The 20,363-nt window shown below is 42.2% G+C and overlaps 1 protein-coding gene across 1 annotated transcript in view; it reads right to left on the bottom strand.

Moving 5' to 3' along the window:
• oprl1 (opiate receptor-like 1) overlaps window positions 1-18,980 on the bottom strand; it is a 65,700-nt gene extending 46,720 nt beyond the window's left edge. Inside the window, exons 1-2 of the mRNA XM_069717389.1 lie at window positions 18,541-18,980; window positions 13,071-13,314 (exon numbers count right to left, since the gene is read on the bottom strand). Coding sequence (XP_069573490.1) covers window positions 13,071-13,270 — 200 coding nt within the window. The 5' untranslated portion in view covers window positions 13,271-13,314; window positions 18,541-18,980. The remainder of the gene's footprint in view (window positions 1-13,070; window positions 13,315-18,540) is intronic.
• Between the last annotated feature and the right edge of the window lie 1,383 nt (window positions 18,981-20,363).

The following is a 20,363-nucleotide window of genomic DNA, read 5'->3' as shown; positions in this document are numbered from 1 at the left end:
TGAAATTGTCAGATGGATTTTTTTTTTTACTATTGGGGGGAATTTTTAAAACTCGATCTGTCAATTTCAGAAATGGGGAGTGAAATATGTAAATGTATTTTTTAACAAGAAACATCGCAGACTCTCTTTATAAGGTTTTTGTTTTCTGCGATGAGCCTCGAACAACAAAGCAGATCCGTCTCGTTGGGGAAGGCCACAAAAGACTTTTGGTTGAAAACTTCGTAAACAACATGGACGTTGGGCTATCTTAGACTTTAATCCTCCTTGACGTAGAAACCCCGGAGGGACGAGCAGCTTTCTTCAAAAGGAATTTGCCCAGTTGGTGTTTTGATGATGACGGTGATTGGTTGAGATCCGGTGACTGTGAAGGCTGTAGCATATGGTCCACATCATTTTCATATTCAAACCTCTCAGTGACCCCTCGTACAGAGAGATGTGTCCTCTCAATTCTCCTATAAAAGCTATACAACTTTTTAAAATGTGGAAGAAATTCTATTTTTTTTCGATTCCTTTTGTTTGAATATATCAAAGGTTATTTCTTGCAGCGTCACCTGAAGCTGAATTCTGCCAACAGACACATGCAGACTGAATTATAACACTATGGGACATTTGTTTGGAGCAGAGTAAGAGTTTAAAAATCAAACTCTTAAACCAGCTTACTGTAGAACCACTTCCAGTTTACAATAGATAAACAGTTTGGTAAAATCATTTCAATAAAGCTTTAATTAATGACCTCCATCTCATTATGTTCCACTGTTCAACCAGCCAGGGATCGATAGAAACACAAGAGGTGCCGAGAAACAATCAATGAATGAAGGACACAAAAAAGCTTTTAGCACATTTCAAAACAAGAAAGTCAATAAAAATTACCTTAAAATCTCAGCAGGTCCCACAGACAGTTTATATTTAACTATCCGTACGAATGCAGGTACGAACGCTCGATAAAAATATAACGCTTTGTGCTATCGCTCCCATTTTTTATGAGTTGAAGTAAAAGATTTTAGACTTTTTATTTCTGTCACATTTTGGTGACCATCAGACACGGACTGATTTACAATGAGGACTCAATGAACCAGTGTTGATGGAATCTCCAGATTTCTTGACTTTAGTCCAGCTCATGCTGATCGACCGTCCGTCATCTTCAGCACTCATCCGGCGTTCTTTCTCTGGTGCTCGTAAGCGGCGTCAAAGTCAATGTCATTTTGGACTCTTTCATCATCAACTGGCAGTTAAGGGTATTCGGAACAACCGCTGACTGCCTGGTACTCAGATCCAGTCGGAGAAAAGGAAGCTACAGGACCAGAACCAGAACCAGAACCAGCTTGTTTTAATTCAGAACGACCAGGTTTTCAGAAAAAAAGGTTGAAGGAAATCTCTCTCATCAGACTCAGGCTGCCTTCACCCTCTTTGGAAGGAAAACGAAAAGAAAACCGTGGGAGCATGAAAGAGGAAGACCATCCGTCTCTATCAAAGTTTAAACCGGAGGACAGCTGAGCTAACAGCGTTGGAGGTCCGGGCGCTCCGCCGAGGTCTGACTGAAAGCAACGATTCTGTGAGGTGTTAAATGTCTGCAGGGACTCGCTTCAAACGTCTTCTGAAAATAACAAAAGATCACCGAACAGGTGCAGAAAACAAAACGGACTTCTTTTCACTGGATGAAGATTCAGCTGGAGATCCTCGAGATTGTAACTTTGAAAGAAACAGTCCCACATTTAAGGAATTTTCTGTCTTTGAAGTTACATCTCTATGATGAAGGACAGGAACCGTTATAGCTTAGCTTAGCACAGCACCAAAACAAGAACTGTTTTCATATATTGGTATTTTACATTATAATTTCATTCAGTTGTGTGTAGACACTTTGATTAACCTGTTAATTTGAACACTGATACCAATAAAGTGAGTTGAAATTAATAATTTATAAAAAATACAAAAGGAGAAAGTCAGCAGACAGAAAGAGACGAGATGAGGAGGACATGTTCTCAACATATGCAAATGAGTGTGTTGATTTCAAAGAGATGGAGAAGTCATGTGACGACCAGCTATATTTGGTGTTCATTACACACACACACACACACACACACACACACACACACACACACACACACACACACACACACACACACACACACACACACACACACACACACACACACACACACACACACACACAGATGCAGGCAAACACTGCTCTCGGTAGGGAAGGATTCATTTGCAGTTCAGAGTAAATGGCCTCATAATTCAACGCGGTCATTAGGAAGGAGGAAGGCAGACTCATTACTCTGCAGCACACACACACACACACACACACACACACACACACACACACACACACACACACACACACACACACACACACACACACACACACACACACACACACATACACACACATACCATCAATCACCGGAGGATTCAGATCACAGGGTCGAGGACGAGCACACTGACATGTTGTCTCTCTTCTCTGCTGGTTTTCAGCAGCAGCTCTTTCTTTCTTTCTTTCTTTCTTTCTTTCTTTCTTTCTTTCTTTCTTTCTTTCTTTCTTTCTTTCTTTCTTTCTTTCTTTCTTTCTTTCTTTTCCATCTCAAACTGCTGGCTGTCCGTTTTCAACCCTCTCGTCCTCCCGGCGAGTCGCAGTCGGTTTCATTTTCGTCCTCTTTAGGAAAATGTACAACTTTCACGCCCGGAAAGCCCGATGCGTGACTATCTCACGTTGTTTGCTTTCGTGGACAGACAGGCGTGTCTATTTCACGCTTTGCTTTGATGCCAGCTTGTTACATAAAACATCGATGTTCAGACACATTATTCTGCAAATTTTGCCAAAAATCAAGCGCTGATGTTGCAGATAACCCGGTGTGACGGATGAAGGAACAAACTAACGAATAAACAGATTTCATCAGGAGGGGAATAATAAAAGCAGATCACACACACACACACACACACACACACACACACACACACACACACACACACACACACACACACACACACACACACACACACACACACACACACACACACACACACTTAGACCATCTGTGCATAATGAACTATTCAGTCGGCTCCACGTCTTTAAGCCAAAGTATGAATGTTTGATGTTTCCCTCTTTTTAGGGGTCCGACCAGAAAACACAACACGGCGATCAGCTGTGAGCCAAGATGCAAAAATAGGAGATCTTTTTTAAAATGTCTTTCCAGACAGGGTGCAAAATTAATTCTGAAATGAAGTCACATCCACCATTGATCTGAGAAATGAATTACGTTCATTATAAATGCCGCCTTGCCTTGAGACAGAAATATGAAATTGGTTTCCATGGTGACTTTTTAATTAATTATTGTTGAGTATGGTGTGTAAAAAAGATTCTTTCAGTAGTATTAAAATATCTGGACTTCACTAACTATGTCAGGTTGTGAATGATTACGATTTCTTTTAATTATTTGTGCACTTTCAAACGAAATAAAGTCAAACAAGTCAAACAAAAACAAGTCAAAGAAATAAACTGTAGTTCCAAATGATGGTAAATTAATTTGACACTAAAGATAAAAAAAAAAAAACATTCAGCCTCAATTATCAGCTGAAAACCAAGACCTGCTGTCATTTTGTGCTTTCAATTATCTTTTTTTAAATTTTTATTGTTTTTTATATTATAATCCTTTAATATGATGGGCTGAAATAAATAAATAAATAAACCAGAACTGTCAGCCTGTTCACCATTAGGAGGTTCAGATTTCTGGGCTGTTTCAGCCCCTTAATCACATCCTCTGGTAACCAGAACCTCAGGTCAGATGCCAAATGAGCTCGGCAGCAGATGGTGACACAGAAACAGACCCCGACGCTCTGTAACGGACACTCTGGTGTTTCAAGGGCTCTTAGGACCGCGTTTAAGTGGGTTCACGGGTGTCATTCATCAAGATTTATTGATAATGAAAACCTCGGAGAGAAGGAAAGCTATAGAATTAAAAGAGGAAACAGGTGTTCACCTCATCTCAGGTGCTCGTTTCCTCTTCTCCCTCCTCCTCTCATTAACATTACAGCATGTGTGTAGGACGGAGAGCGTCTGGGGATTCTAATGAAAGAACAGCGACATCCACGTTGGTTTTCACCTCATCAGCCAATCAGAACGCAGCCCTTAATTGGCTCGGTGGCTGCGGGGACAGTGAAGAGTTACTCGCCGTCCCTCCTCACTGCTTATTGCACTTCTCTCTGTGTGCAGTCTCACAATCCCGGCTTCTCTATTTCATTTCATCCTCAACTGTTTTATTTTAAATATATTTCTCCACATATTTGTACTTCATTGACATGAACCAATAATGATGCAGTTGAAAAATATATGCGACACATGTCCACTGTCCCTCGATTCTTATTCTCCCATCACACCCACTAAATCAAAGCTCCGCCACTCAACTCTGAACATCTTTTAATTCATTCATTTTAAATTAAAAAAAAAAACTGTTGAGGCTATCCAGTGAAAAAGACAAATCCATTCAGAGCGCTGTCATAGTCAAACTCTTTTCATGTCATCGTTGTTGAGGCACAAGATGTGTCAAAACAAAACCCTCCTCCAGAGCTGGCAGACGAATATTCAAACACGGGCCGATTAAACAGCCACATTAGAGAGACGACATTGGAAATAATAATCTAAAATAATTGCAATAAGTGTGTCCAGTGTTCATTTAGAGGTTTTTTTGGTTTTGTTTTTTTACTTTGGTATCTAAAAGCAGCAGTTTGCCTGAGTTTTAATCCTTTCTTAAATATCCCCTCATGAAACCTTGGGTTAGATTCATTACAGTGAATTTGTTTTGTTTGTTTTTCTATAATATTTGCATTCAGTTCATCGGTAATCTTCTGCTTCAGCTAGCTATTAGAAATATGCACATCAGAACTTCAAGCTCTGTGATTGGAGCTCTTTTTTGTTTTTTCTACCAAAGTGCACCCTGGGAGTTGATTAAGTTGAACACAGTTGCTCATCTGCTGATTCATCTCAGGCGAAGTCTTCAAAGTGCTCCAACAGTCATTAAAACGTCCTGAATCCTTCCTGAGCCCGTTTGTTCCCAGAACTGTCGGTTCAGCTGTACGACAAGATAGATTTGATTATTTATGTTTTCTTTTATTGCCCAGCGTTTTTCCCTCTAAGATACGATGCCATTTTGATGTCTCAAACCGATGCTAAGGGCTGACAATGTTCTCAACGGTACAACGTGGATCGGTCCGTTGTCATGGAAACAAAACCGTTTTTTTTTTTTTCTCCCAAAAATCGCTGAAGGCACTTTTTTCCCTCACAGAAGAGAGGAACAGCTTCGGCCTGCCGGCTGCTCGGCGCTGGATTCAGCACGATGTGTCTCTCCCTGTAGCTCTTTAAGGGCTCGTAGCATTCAAACAGATGCTCGTCGGAATCGCTGCTCGTGGCTCTTGTTGTTGTTGTGAGTAAAAAAAAAAAAACGCGCTGCAACACTCGCAGCGATGTCGGGGGAAAAAAAGAAAGTGCTGATGTTTGTGTGGGAGAAACAAAAAGTAAAACAAAAACGCTGAGCGAAGAGATTCCCAGCAGTCTCATGCTGCTTTGATGACTTTCTCTTCTGCGTCTTTAATCGTTGACGTTTTTATTGTTTACGAGGAAGATGGTAAATTGGACCATAACTGCGTGTCGCTTTTTCGTTTTCCATCTGTCGGTAACATTTGAATGATAATATGTGTGCGGCAAGAAAACAAATCTTTACTTCTTCCTTCCTCGAAAAGTTAACTAAATTTGAATGTTGAGAGGTTTTGTTTTTACCTTTCAGGTTTTCATCACTGAAACCTGCTCGCCTGCAGACAAAGTTTAGCTCATTATACACAAACCTTTGGTGCTGGAAAACTTCACTTACCGCATGGATTTAACACAATACTCTCAACACAACTGTACCTTGAACTGGCTGCTGTCCATACTGGCCCTGACGTGATCCCTTCTTTACATAAGGGCAGCACAAGATGAAGGACAAAATCCCGAGTCTGGCATTAGAAGTTTTCTTTCGAAGTTCTTTGTTAAAGCGCTCCAGAGCACCTTTCACCTCTCGTAACCAGCTTCCATCACACAAGAAATCCAACCTGTCCAAGATCAAAAAAGGCCCCGCAGGTCCGAAGCGCCATCGATTCGTCCCCCACCGGGTCAGACCGTCACCACCGAGTTCTACCGGGACGCTTCGGAGGCATTTTAGGGAAAACATTCGACGCAAACGACCCAAACAGTGACGCAATGGTTCTCCGACATCGCCAGGTTTAGCTCTCCGTCATCTCCCCGAAAAGGAAGGTCAAGCCGAAACGTTTGCCTTTCGAGGAATTCTGTTTCTTTTGAAACGTGACTCACTCAAAACATCTCACCTGCTTAATCGACATTTTGAAGCATTTTAAGGGTCAATTTCCAAGATTCAACTCTAAATTTGAACGTTTTACGTCCCTGTTGAAATCACAAATGTTCACGTACCAGCGGTCACAGAAATGGACGTAACTCAGGTGCTGATGTTGATCGAGTGACGTAACTTGGCAAACATGATCATGAAAGTTATTGCTTCAATCTGCTCCACTTGCAGCGCTCTGCTGCCATCTGTTTCCACGCAACAGGAAGTCTTAACCATTGTTCAAAGTATATTTTGTGTCACATTTGCTTGATTGACGGGTCTCTAAGAAGCCACTGTAACGGCTCTTATACTATTAAACCTTCAGACACTTGAATATTCTATAGCTGGATTTTTTTTTTTGGAATGTTTTTCGGGCAGAAAACAAACCAATGAAGTTTTATAGTTTTGCCTTTTATGTTGAAGAAAACCTTGTTGTGAGGGCGTAGTGGTGAAAAAGAAATGTGTGTGTTTGTGTGTGTGGGCGTATGTGTAGATTAAATGTCACCACTTCCCATCTACTTAAAATAAAAGACTCTCGTAGCTGTGAGTACTTCTTAAAAATGACATCCAAATGTCACATCCAGTGCGCACTGAACACAGACTGCATTTAAATTCTTCTTCTTTTCTTCATATTTTCTCTCACAGCATCTTTCTGAATTAGCGAGTTGGTCTGGCAGCCCGCCGCTGTGAGACTCCCAGAAACCTGCTCCATGTCCTGGATAAGATTTCACTTTATCCCAGGTAATTACCCACAATCCATCACCTTAATACCGAGTCCGGCAGAGTCCCCATCGGACTCCGCTCCTTAAGTCCTCGGCATAATTGGACACGTTTAAATTCAAAACACTCGGCTGACGCTCTGACCTGCACCGAGTCCGACATTATTCATTCATGCTTTCCGAGCTCTTTACGGCGCCTTTAACAGCCGGTATAACTCAGCTGTTGAGTTGATGTATACATAATGTAGTTATAGATCTTGGATTTAAAGAAAGCAAAGCAAAAAAATACACATATTCAGATTGGTTTTTGATATAGTGTTCTAATTTGATAGATTGGTACCTCAACTTTTTTAATAGAAGCACCAATTTATGTTTTTATATTAGTACCAGAATTGTCATTCATTACTTTAATTTATATATTCGAGTTAGTTAAGGTATTTATTTAAGTTTGTACAGTATGTATCATGTTTTCTACAGGAAGTAAACACTGCAAACAGAAGTTACCAGCTGACGAGAAAAACTCTCTTAGGTGCTCTCACATGTAAAGAACTGAGGTTCATTTGGGTGTTTTTTTATATCTCCAACATGACACAAGCTATATAAGTTTAATAACACAAGCAGCCAGTAATGAGGGTGTAGAGCGATGTCAGGCAGTATGAGTCGTCGACATAGCAGAAAACACTTGTCTTACTCATACACTTTATGAACCAGGTTTATGCAAAGTCACGAGAACTCCAGCTGCACATCATTTCCTGCTTTTCCTTGTTGGTAAACAAACACTTTTCATACGGAGTGAAGTCGAAGCATCGATTACCGCCAATTAAAAAACACATTTTTGAGCACTTACGCTTCACTTGAGAACAAATGGTGTGAAATGAAAAAAATGGTCACAACTATTATGGTGTTTACTTGCAGATAGAAAAAATGTCTCTGATTGGCCGGACAACAAAAGTATATGGTAGAAATACACCATGTAGAACAGATTTTAACCAGAACTGCCAACAAACAGAAATATAGAACGTGACCCATCTATATTAAAAGGACCAAGACATGATGCACATTACTCATAAAGTAATCCATATGACTGATGTGCAGTTTCTGTGCAATATACAATATATCGAAGGAGTTTACGGGAACAATATTCTTTTTTTTATCACCTACATGCAATAGTTTAACGTTTTTCTTTACATTTCACTGTACATATAAAGGTGTATCTATTTATTTTGTAAAATAGCTTGTGTGTGTATTTATACGTGGTTTTTTATTTATTTTTACAGTTTTTCTAAAATATCTTTTTTATCCTATTCCTTTTTATTGCGTGCGTATTTAATTTTTTTCTCCCTGTTGTGACAACTAAATTTACCCACTGCGGGATTAATAAAGTCTTATCTTATCTTATCAAAGTAACACATCTATATGAAAGAGAATGTTCATGTAAGAATAATCTCTTTTTTTCCATCCACCAATTAGCACTTATCCTCATACAGTCTGCACACCTCACATGTTTCTACCTCCCTTTTCTCTTATATACAGTCTTTGCTCAGGATTTAGGGGCTCTGATTTTTCTCAGTCAACTTATCTTTGAGTTCAAATAACTCGACTCCAACACCACAACGTTACACTGTTCTTTGGCTGCTTCTCGATCAACAACACTTCTCGTAAACCTTGATAAACATTGGTAAACCTTGATAAACCTTGGTAAACCTTTATAAACCCTGGTAAACATTGGTAAACCTTGATAAACCTTGATAAATCTTGGTAAACCTTGATAAACTTAGGTAAACCTTGATAAACCTTGATCAACTTTGGTAAACCTCGGTAAACCTTGATAAACCTTGATAAACCTAGGTAAACCTTGATAAACTTTGGTAAACCTTGATAAACCTTGATAAACCTTGATAAACTTTGGTAAACCTCGGTAAACCTTGATAAACCTTGATAAACCTAGGTAAACCTTGATAAACTTTGGTAAACCTTGATCAACCTTGATAAACTTTGGTAAACCTTGGTAAACCTTGATAAACCTTGGTAAACCTTGATAAACCTTAATAAACTTTGGTAAACCTTGGTAAACCTTGATAAACATTGGTAAACCTTGATAAACCTTGGTAAACCTTGGTAAACCTTGGTAAACATTGGTAAACCTTGATAAACCTTGATAAACCTTGGTAAACCTTGATAAACTTTGGTAAACCTTGATAAACCTTTATAAACCCTGGTAAACATTGGTAAACCTTGATAAACCTTGATAAATCTTGGTAAACCTTGATAAACTTTGGTAAACCTTGATAAACCTTGATAAACCTTGATAAACCTTGATAAACTTTGGTAAACATTGGTAAACCTTGATAAACCTTGGTAAACCTTGATAAACCTTGGTAAACCTTGGTAAACCTTGATAAACCTTGGTAAACCTTGATAAACCTTGATAAACCTTGTAAACCTTGATAAACCTTGATAAACCTTGAAACTAAACCTTGGTAAACCTTGGTAAACCTTGGTAAACCTTGGTAAACCTTTTGGTAAACCTTGATAAACCTTGGTAAACCTTGATAAACCTTGATAAACCTTGGTAAACCTTGGTAAACCTTGGTAAACCTTGATAAACCTTGGTAAACCTTGATAAACCTTGATAAACCTTGGTAAACCTTGGTAAACCTTGGTAAACCTTGGTAAACCTTGATAAACCTTGGTAAACCTTGGTAAACCTTGGTAAACCTTGGTAAACCTTGGTAAACCTTGGTAAACCTTGGTAAACTTTGGTAAACCTTGGTAAACCTTGGTAAACCTTGATAAACCTTGATAAACCTTGGTAAACCTTGGTAAACCTTGGTAAACCTTGGTAAACCTTGATAAACCTTGGTAAACCTTGGTAAACCTTGATAAACCTTGGTAAACCTTGATAAACCTTGGTAAACCTTGGTAAACCTTGGTAAACCTTGATAAACCTTGGTAAACCTTGGTAAACCTTGATAAACCTTGATAAACCTTGGTAAACCTTGGTAAACCTTGATAAACCTTGATAAACCTTGGTAAACCTTGGTAAACCTTGGTAAACCTTGATAAACCTTGGTAAACCTTGGTAAACCTTGATAAACCTTGATAAACCTTGGTAAACCTTGGTAAACCTTGATAAACCTTGATAAACCTTGGTAAACCTTGGTAAACCTTGGTAAACTTTGGTAAACCTTGGTAAACCCTGGTAAACCTTGATAAACCTTGGTGAACCTTGGTAAACCTTGACAAAACCTTGGTAAACCTTGGTAAACTTTGGTAAACCCTGGTAAACCTTGGTAAACCTTGATAAACCTTGGTAAACCTTGGTAAACCTTGGTAAACCTTGGTAAACCTTGATAAACCCTGGTAAACCTTGGTAAACCTTGATAAACCTTGGTAAACCTTGGTGAACCTTGGTAAACCTTGGTAAACCTTGATAAACCTTGGTAAACCCTGGTAAACCTTGATAAACCTTGGTGAACCTTGGGTAAACCTTGATAAACCTTGGTAAACCTTGGTAAACCTTGGTAAACCTTGGTAAACCTTGATAAACCTTGGTAAACCTTGATAAACCTTGATAAACCTTGGTAAACCTTGGTGAACCTGTAGCTGTGTGAGTAACAGTATCACTAACGAGGGCAGAAACCTGTCCGTCCTTACATCCAACCTGATGGAGTTAAAAGATGGAGTCCGTCGCTTTCTGACATTTTTGATGAGGCTGAGGTGTCGGGGAGGGGGGAGGTGTGTGGGGGGTGGGGGGGAGGTGTGTGTGTGGGGGGGGTGGGGGAGGTGTGTGGGGGGGGTGGGGGGTGGGGGTGGGGGGGTGGGGGTGGGGGAGGTGTGTGGGGGGTGGGGGGGAGGTGGGGGTATCTATAGTGAGGCCACCTGCTGAGAGCTGACAAGTGGAAGGGTGAAGTGATTCGACACGACTGTGTTTGTCCATGTTTTCTGTTTGATTGTGTGGGTGCAAATGTCAACACTGAAAGAAAGGAATGTTTTCAAGTGTGTGTGTGTGTGTGTGTGTGTGTGTGTGTGTGTGTGTGTGTGTGTGTGTGTGTGTGTGTGTGTGTGTGTGTGTGTGTGTGTGTGTGTGTGTGTGTGTGTGTGTGTGTGTGTGTGTGTGTGTGTGTGTGTGTGTGTGTGTGTGTGTGTGTGTGTGTGTGTGTGTGAGTCATATTTCTGTCAGTAAGTCCATGAAGATGTGAGAGTGAAAGCAAGTGGAAGAAGGAGAGGACGTATCCACAAACGGGTTAGAGGAGATTAATATGGAGACGAGATCGTAACACTAACATCAACACAAACTCTCTCTCTCACACACACACACACACACACACACACACACACACACACACACACACACACACACACACACACACACACACACACACACACACACACCAAAATATCCAAACTATAGTAATTCCCTCCCAACCTCAGGTGTTTAGAGCCAACATGACCACTCGACATCAGCAAAGAAATATTGGGCTTTACTACAGAGCAAAAATACAGCTAAGGAGTGCACCGAAAACAAACAAACACACACACACACACACACACACACACACACACACACACACACACACACACACACACACACACACACACACACACACACACACACACACACACACACACACACACACACACAGTGGCTTGCATGACCCATACATGACCAGACAGTTCCCCGCCAGGCATTTCACAGGAAGATCGCGACTCGCACACAAACACAGCCGTGGTTCACCTCCTGACGTTGAGTCTGCTGCAAACATGATTTATTATTCAAATAAACTGGTGAAATTTCCAATTATAAGGAAAACACACTTCATTTCAGTGAGCAACAGCTTCACAATTGTAACTCCAAAATTACTCTTGGGCTAATTTTAGAATTTTGAATCAACACTATAAATTAAAGAGTGAATACCAGCAAGCAATGAAGAGTTATGTACAGCAAAAAAGAAGAGCCGTTGAGTTCAGCATGAAAAAGAAGAGATGAGCTGGAGGCTCGTTGGAGGCTCGTTAGCTGGAGGCTCGTTAGCTGGAGGCTCGTTAGCTGGAGGCTCGTTAGCTGGAGGCTCGTTTGCTGGAGGCTCGCTGGCTGGAGGCTCGTTAGCTGGAGGCTCGTTAGCTGGAGGCTCGCTGGCTGGAGGCTCGTTAGCTGGAGGCTCGTTAGCTGGAGGCTCGTTAGCTGGAGGCTCGTTGGCTGGAGGCTCGTTAGCTGGAGGCTCGCTGGCTGGAGGCTCGTTAGCTGGAGGCTCGTTAGCTGGAGGCTCGCTGGAGGCTCGTTGGCTGGAGGCTCGTTGGAGGCTCGTTGGCTGGAGGCTCGTTGGAGGCTCGTTGGCTGGAGGCTCGCTGGAGGCTCGCTGGCTGGAGGCTCGTTGGCTGGAGGCTCGTTGGCTGGAGGCTCGTTGGCTGGAGGCTCGCTGGCTGGAGGCTCGTTGGAGGCTCGTTGGAGGCTCGCTGGCTGGAGGCTCGTTGGCTGGAGGCTCGTTGGAGGCTCGTTGGCTGGAGGCTCGTTGGCTGGAGGCTCGTTGGAGGCTCGTTGGCTGGAGGCTCGTTGGCTGGAGGCTCGTTGGCTGGAGGCTCGTTGGAGGCTTGTTGGCTGGAGGCTCGCTGGAGTTTTTCCGTTTGTAATTTTTTTGAATTAGATCAATAACTACCAAAAACTGACAGCGAATAAAGTTCTGTTAATCTGTGTATTGATTTATGGACGTGTCTTCCATTGCGAAGAGGAAAACTGAAGTCCTGACAAAAGGAGTCAGTCTGCAGAGAAAAACCCCCAAAAAAACATCCAATGACATTTTTTTTTTTGGACTTGATTGTTTGTACCATCATTTAAAGAGTTATATAATAACTCTTTGAATAAAAGATGAAAGAGATCATGTCATCTTGATGAGCCTCTGATCTGTGGATCTGAAGCCTGTTGATTTATATTGGAAACTGTTTTCAGTGTACCGTGTAGATTTAAGGAAACAGTTCCTCTTACCTGATGATGACATACATGACCAGGAAGTTTCCCACCAGCCCGATGACACAGACGATCATGTAGACGACGACGATAGTGACCTTCACGCCGGTCGGCAGCAACGCGTCGGTCTCGTTGGAGCCGCTGCTGAAGTTGTTCCTGAAGAACGACTCGTTGTAGAGCTGCAGCTCGGCGATCAGGAAGTCGTCCGGGTACTCCATCTCTGACCGAGGTCGGGGGGGGGGGGGGGCAGTTTTACACCCACCTGACAGACGAGGAAAGCATGGTTAAAAACGTGGGCGATCAACAAACATCGTGAAGCCTGGAACCAAAGAGGAACTCAACCCACTGCAAAATCTGAGGTTTTGCTGACCTCGTGTGGACGGACAGGTGTACTTCCCTGTGACATCACTACTGGGCGTGGTTAGGGTCACAACAAAACACACTTCCACCAATACGGCAACCATTTGTTTTAGAGATGGAGGAAGGAAGGAAGGAAGGAAGGAAGGAAGGAAGGAAGGAAGGAAGGAAGGAAGTAGTGATGAAGGAGAACATTGTGTTCCATGAACACGCCACGTGAGGAATTTATCAACGGGAAGAGAAGAGCGAGAGATTCCAGGAAGACTGGAAGAAGAGAGGCGGCGAGATCACATCAATATTTATGGGTGTTAATGTGGTGAGAAAAGAGAGAAAACAGCAGCTGAATACTTGGTTATTTATCTGAGTACTTCAAAAGCAGAAATTAGACGTTGTTTAGTTTTTTACATTTAAAAGAAGATGATATGTTTTTCTATATTTGTTCTTATTATCAGCTATAACTAACTGTTGTTAGTTGTTATTTCTTTACCCATCTTTCAACCCAGACATCCTCCCTTCAGCCGACTCACACCGTAAACTCCTCAGTTGCCTTTAGAGGGCGCTCTCTGAGGTGACGATGATGACTCTATTCCTCATCCCACCTCTTAATGGCTGTAACAGTAATGAATTAGGAAGCAGACTTATTTAAGTTGTTGAGCCCAACAAGTGGGCGTCGGTCAGATTCAGAGATCTGGAGCCGTGCTCACATTCGGTACGTTAGTTATTCGTCCTGCTGGTTCGGCTTCATCAGACTGTGAAGCTGTTTGCATCAAAAGTGTGAAACTGCAGGAATAAAAAGTCGACAGCTCGGAGTCTGACGCCTGGATTTGGTGCTGTAACGTGGAGGATTGCTCGCTCCGGGTCGGGAGCAGGTCCATCAGCCAGGTGAAGATTCTTGTTCCTGAGTCGGGGAGATTGACAGGTGGTTTGGTTCTGCATCGGTTCTCATATGAAGATAAAACTCTCCCTGTGCTGGTGGAGCTACATTCTAGCCCTCAATGTGGATCAGTGTTTCCCTTACTGTTGTCTTGGGAGGGCGGGATGTCCCGTTGTTGAGGGCAACCCCCTGAAAGAAACAAAACACGAACCCCCTCTCTCTGCATAATCATGAATATTCATCAAATCAAAACAGCAAAGGAACTGTACTGTGCTGCTGAGTTTCCTGTTTCACTGCAAGCCTTCATATACGTTCTAGTATCTCATCTTCCTCCCTTTCATTTTCCCTCCATCTCTGTGAACAGCTCTTCATCCTCTCCTCCCGACATCCAAACTCTTCATCGCAACATGAGTTTGTTTTTCCAGGTTCAGTCTCTGCGGCAGCATGTGTGTGTGTGTGTGTGTGTGTGTGTGTGTGTGTGTGTGTGTGTGTGTGTGTGTGTGTGTGTGTGTGTGTGTGTGTGTGTGTGTGTGTGTGTGTGTTTTGGCTGCCTGAGCTTTTGATGAATAAGCAGTTAAAACGTAAGAGGCTGGAGTGTGTGTCCATGTAAGGCCGCCGCGCCGCAAGAGGACAGAAGCACTAATGAGACTCCTGTTTGCTGCTTCCAACAGCACATGGAGGCAAATAAACTACAGCAGCTAATATTTACACTTTCAATGTCTCCATGTTCGCAAGTTATGGTACCTCATGTCAGAATTATGCATCCATCCGAATGTCAAGTTTTAAGTAAATTTCCTAAAACTCTGAACGACGTGGGGCGCCGACAGATCGTTTCTACGCTGGTGAGTCAATCATGTATATTTATATCGCTCAACAAGAGAATTCTGCTATTTTCAACGTTTTTTCTGGATTATTTATCTAAACTGTAATTGTCCAACTTCAGTCGCAACACCTTCCTGCAAATGTTTCATAATAAAAGCCTTTTTAAGACGGGTTTCTTTCTAATAAAACGCTATCGGGCTTCGAATTTGAAATAATACAGAAAGTGTTAAGTTTTTTTAATAAAAGCGTAATACAGTAACTTTATTAAGACAAATTTGACCATTTCATTTGTTCTTACTGACTCTCTAGCAGGACGTACGCTTCAGATCTTCAAACACTGTGAATATGTGAATTTCAACCGAATCAAGAAAAATGTGAACATCTTATTTCCTCAATTGAAAGAAATAGTGGCGGAGCATCACGTCCACCTGTGCTGTTAACTACAATAATGAACACATGCAAGAGGACGCAACAAGTTGATTTCATTGATTAAATTAAAGAGCAGGAACTGTTTCCGACCTCCGATAGCATTCACGCTATTTTAATGAAAGAATTTGTCTTCTCTGATTTATGTTCTGTTGTTTCTATCATCCAAAACAGTGACAGAGTCAACAAGTGTCAGCAACTGGAGTCAAACTGAGACTTTATAGATTTGAAATGATTTGAAATGACGTAAAATAATAAATCTACTAAAAGTACTCCGAACATTGTTTTTTGTGTGTGCTAATGACATTTGGTAGGAATAGACATCGTTAACTGTCACAAATGTGCACTTGAATATATTTGTTGGTCACCAAAACAACTTTTAGGGCAAAGTTGATGCCCGGAAAGTTTTTTTGCCTGATATAAATTTCCTTGTCTTTATTTTAAAGATGACTGAACTTGATTCTCTCGTTTTTAAACTTTTTTTGTTTCCATTCAAGTATGGTTTAAATTGTTCCAAATCTTGCATTAGACTCTCTGAGATTTAGTTTAGCTTTCTCCTTGGTGCTGGATACCTGCCGGCTCCTCAGAGGAAACCCGTAGTACAAACAGTACTTCATAAATTCACAGTTCGGTCGGGAGGAAGTTCCACAGGTCTCTGCTTACTTTCAAGCTTCCAGCTTGTTCACGGTTGTCCAACAACTTACAGTTACATAAAAACACACAATCCTGCTTTCATTTTGTCTGTGAGGAACCCAGAACAAGCTGCAGACATTTATTCACCAATAATACAGTTGATATCTGCTACTTTTTGATTTGTACTGTCAAAAATATGACGTGTTGTAAAGGGATGTTGATGCTGCATGTGCTCGAGAGTCTCGCTGTAGTTTGCTGCTTCAACGCTCTGGTTGCAGAAACACCAAAGGCCTCTTCTAGAGTTACACTGTAAATAAGGTTTTTACACACATTTCATACTTGGCGTCATGGTTTCATTCCACCTTCATGCTGTCGGAGGTTTTTCTTCATTTTAAAAGGGAGTTTTTTTTCCTTCCAGCTGTCGCTCATTGTGGGATTTGTTTGGTTCCTTCCTTAAGTGCCCTGAGATGTCTTATGTTAAGATTTGGTGCGACATGAACACAAGTTTTGAAATCCATACATCCCAGCGTCTGGTCTCCTAGACGTCCTGTCCTGTTCTTACATCCATCTGAGACGTCGCTCAACGAAGTGACTTCTCATCATCGGAGTCTAACCGCCAAAATTCAAACTCTCCAACTGTTGTTACTTCAATGAATGGTTTTCCTCTGAGGATGATCGTTCCTCGTTGAAATAGCAATAAACTACAAGGCAAACCTGGCAGAGATAATAACACCGCTCCAAGTCCAGATAAAAAGATTGGTTGAGAGGGCATGCCCTATAAACAGACAAGTTTGCTCTGGTAGATAATCATCTCTATTTCTCATGAATGTAAAATACACAAACAGGCCATATATACACAGAACAAGGTTGGTTATTCAACATCATTTCTACTCGTAAATTAAACCAGCAGCTCGCTTCCCTTTAAAGGTCTACGACTGCAGACACGCATGCAGCGAGGAGATAAACATACAGCAGTGCATCGTGGGTATTTATGGGTTACGGTTTCATGAAGAGATGCTGACACACACTCCTCTTTTGGATTGTGTTACATTCTTGTTGCACATGTCGGTATTGGACCGGTTCCTCTGCGGGCTCTACGTCAGCAACAGGTCTGCTTCCACGAGTCAAGACGACAAACTCGAGAGCCGAGGCACATTTCTTCCTCCGAGTCGCTGTGCGGTAACTCTTCCTGTTCTTTAATCATGAGTGGAGAACACATGCTGCTCAGAACTGTTCTGTTCATCAGCTGACGGCGTTTTCGGGTCTGTCGACAAATTCCTTTTGTTTCGTGACCAAGTTATTGTGTTTCTGTGGGATTAGTAACGAGCCATTTAGTCCAGTCACAGTGCTAATTACAAATATGCTTTCATCTTTAATAAGCACTCACAGATGATTCCGCGTGACTGCATTCGTCTCGCAGGGGACGACAACACCGGACGTCTGTGGAGGTCTGGACACTGAGACAACACGTATCCTTCCACAAAAACAATAAGCTGATCAGAATCATGGAAAGTTGAACTATATACAGGTTCTTAACAAATGAAAACTGTCTGTTACAGTTTTCTGGTTGAATATCGATCTAACTTTTGGTTAAAAGAAACTCAGCATGTGAGAGTCAGAAACTGTGATTTTACGTGTTCTTTTAAATACGAATAGACCTTCTGCATTTCTCCCATCAGGAGTTTGGTGTCATCCTGTGAAATGATTGAAGAGGACTTTGCTGCAATGCTTCAAATACCAAGATTTTTCTCTTGTTTATCCCGCAGATCTTCTTCAAACTAGTAACACAAGCGTCACACATACACACATACATAGACACACTGCGTGAACAAACCCACTGCCGCACACAACACACAACACACAACCAGACACCAGCGATGCTGCGGTCCAATCTGAGCATCTGGTTCAACCTAAAATGCACCAAACTTGCACCTTTTCTCTGCCACGTGAACGCAGCACGAGCTGAAAGCATGTTTCAAGTGCGAAGGCACACTTGAAATACGCCACGTGCCCTTGCACACACACACACACACACACACACACACACACACACACACACACACACACACACACACACACACACACACACACACACAGATGCTGCATAAATGCGCATATACTTTAAATGAAGTACGTCACGCACGCGCCGCAACCATCCATATCCAGACGGCGTGTTATGGCAAGCGTAACATAAACACGGTGACAAACTACAGACGGACGAAAAGGCGTGTTTTTCTCACGCAGCGCGCCGTGGCTGAGGTCCAAGGGGACACAGCATACACAACAGGCTATACACGTCTACACGCGTGTTTTGTAGGTGTGGATACATGCTGGGGGGGGGGGGGGTTGTTGCTTTGGAGGCTGGCAGCGTCCTACCTTCAATTAACAGATCCGGACCGCCCCGAGGACGCAGGCTGGAAGTTCTCTGCGTCGACTGTGCAGCAGTCTGCGCTTTTTGCCTCGTTTAGTTTACTCTAAAATGACAGTTTCCCTCCCGCTGCCATCACCAAGTAGTAGTAGTAGTAGTAGTAGTAGTAGTAGTTGTAGTAGTAGCCATGTAGTGTCTCCCAAAAAAAATCCCAAACCTCAAAAACAGCCCGTCCGGATTTTCCCGGGATGCCGAGCCGAGAGAGGAGAGGAGAGGAGAGAGGAGAGGAGAGAGGAGAGGAGAGGAGAGGAGAGGGAAAAAAACTCGCTTCACCTCCAGTCAGCATCAGCTGGCAGGAGGAGGGAGAGAGGGAGAGGAGGGAGGGTAGGAGGGGTTGGCTGAGATGAAGATGCAGGCAGCACGCGCTGCGCTTTCTTCCTCTTCCTCTCTCCCTCTCTCTCTGACAGATCGATGAAGGTTTACTCCCCCCTCCCCCTCCCTCCCACACCTCTCCTCTCCATCCTTTCGCCAGTAACCCATCTCGTATGCGCAATTTGAATTTGCTTGTGCACGCGCTCCTGTGTGTGTGTGTGTGTGTGTGTGTGTGTGTGTGTGTGTGTGTGTGTGTGTGTGTGTGTGCGCGCGCGCACCCTGCAAGTCTATACATTGTGCAACAGCAGACGGCACCAGTCTTGTGTTTTCGCTGCTCTCTATCCCAGGAGGAGGATGAGGATGATGATGATGAAGCACGAGGAACACGTCAACGCACCACAACCTGTGAGACTGTAATCCCATTATGTTTTCCCATTAACGAGGAAACAGCTGCAGTGGATTTTCTGTGCAATGAAATTTTCCCATACTTAGTCCCCCCGCACCCCCCCCCCCCAAAAAAAATAAAATAAAATAAATAAATTTAAAAAAAAGTCTGATGTCATTGTTGTGATGTAATAAATGAAGAGCCTTTAGAACAGAGATTAAACAGTGTGGGAGCAGTGCTGCAGTTTGTGTGGCCTCATTGTGAGACTGGCAGAATGATTGTGACCCAGTCTGAACACAGACGGCACAAAAAGGGAAACCACGCTTGAACGGCTCCGAATACTTACATATATATGACCTTTAATAAAGTATCGCTTTAGTGTGAAACAGGCACTTATTCAGACCTTTTACAGGAAGTGAAGGTGGTTTTATTGTTGGAGGATCTGAAGGCATCATTTGCACAAAATAAACAACATTTTGCAACCAACACAAAAGAGCCCAGATCCACAACCAACAAATAATATGATGATGGCACCGTCTGATAGCTGCACCGACGCAGCACTTGCAATCAGTTCATGATTACAGTGGTGTTTTTTTTACAAGCTCAGCTGCAAGAAACATGGAGAAGAAGAAAAGAGCTCTTTACGCTGGACGGCAAAAAAAAATCTGATGTTTGGCAAAAAGACATTAACATTAAGCTTCACACTATAAAGTATAGTAAACTTTATCTTCTCAAAGTTACATCCCGCTAACTTATATTACACCGAGCAGCGGAAGTATCCGGAAGGTCCTTTACTTAAGTAACGGTACTAATACCAGACCGTCAAAATACTCATTTAAGTAAAAGTATGTAATCGTTTCCTATTCTAACTGTGTTTACTGATGTAATTCGAGGTCATTTTAACATGTCACTCCTGGATTAAACATCTGAAACATTAAAGTCACTCTTAAATAAATCAAACTCTTCAGTCACGAGTGTAAACAATCCTCCAGGTGTACCCTTCAAACTACACATCCTAATATTCCCCCTTAGTTTGTATCCACAACTCCCAAAAAGCCAACAGTAGAGGATGTG

This window comes from Brachyistius frenatus, unplaced genomic scaffold, assembly GCF_029030835.1.
Source record: "Brachyistius frenatus isolate BFR_SWC_R1_liver_20210118 unplaced genomic scaffold, ASM2903083v1 Contig_174, whole genome shotgun sequence".
Taxonomy (NCBI): domain Eukaryota; kingdom Metazoa; phylum Chordata; class Actinopteri; family Embiotocidae; genus Brachyistius; species Brachyistius frenatus.
The sequence above is the reverse complement of the archived record's forward strand: the minus strand, read 5'-3'. Positions and strand labels throughout refer to the sequence as shown.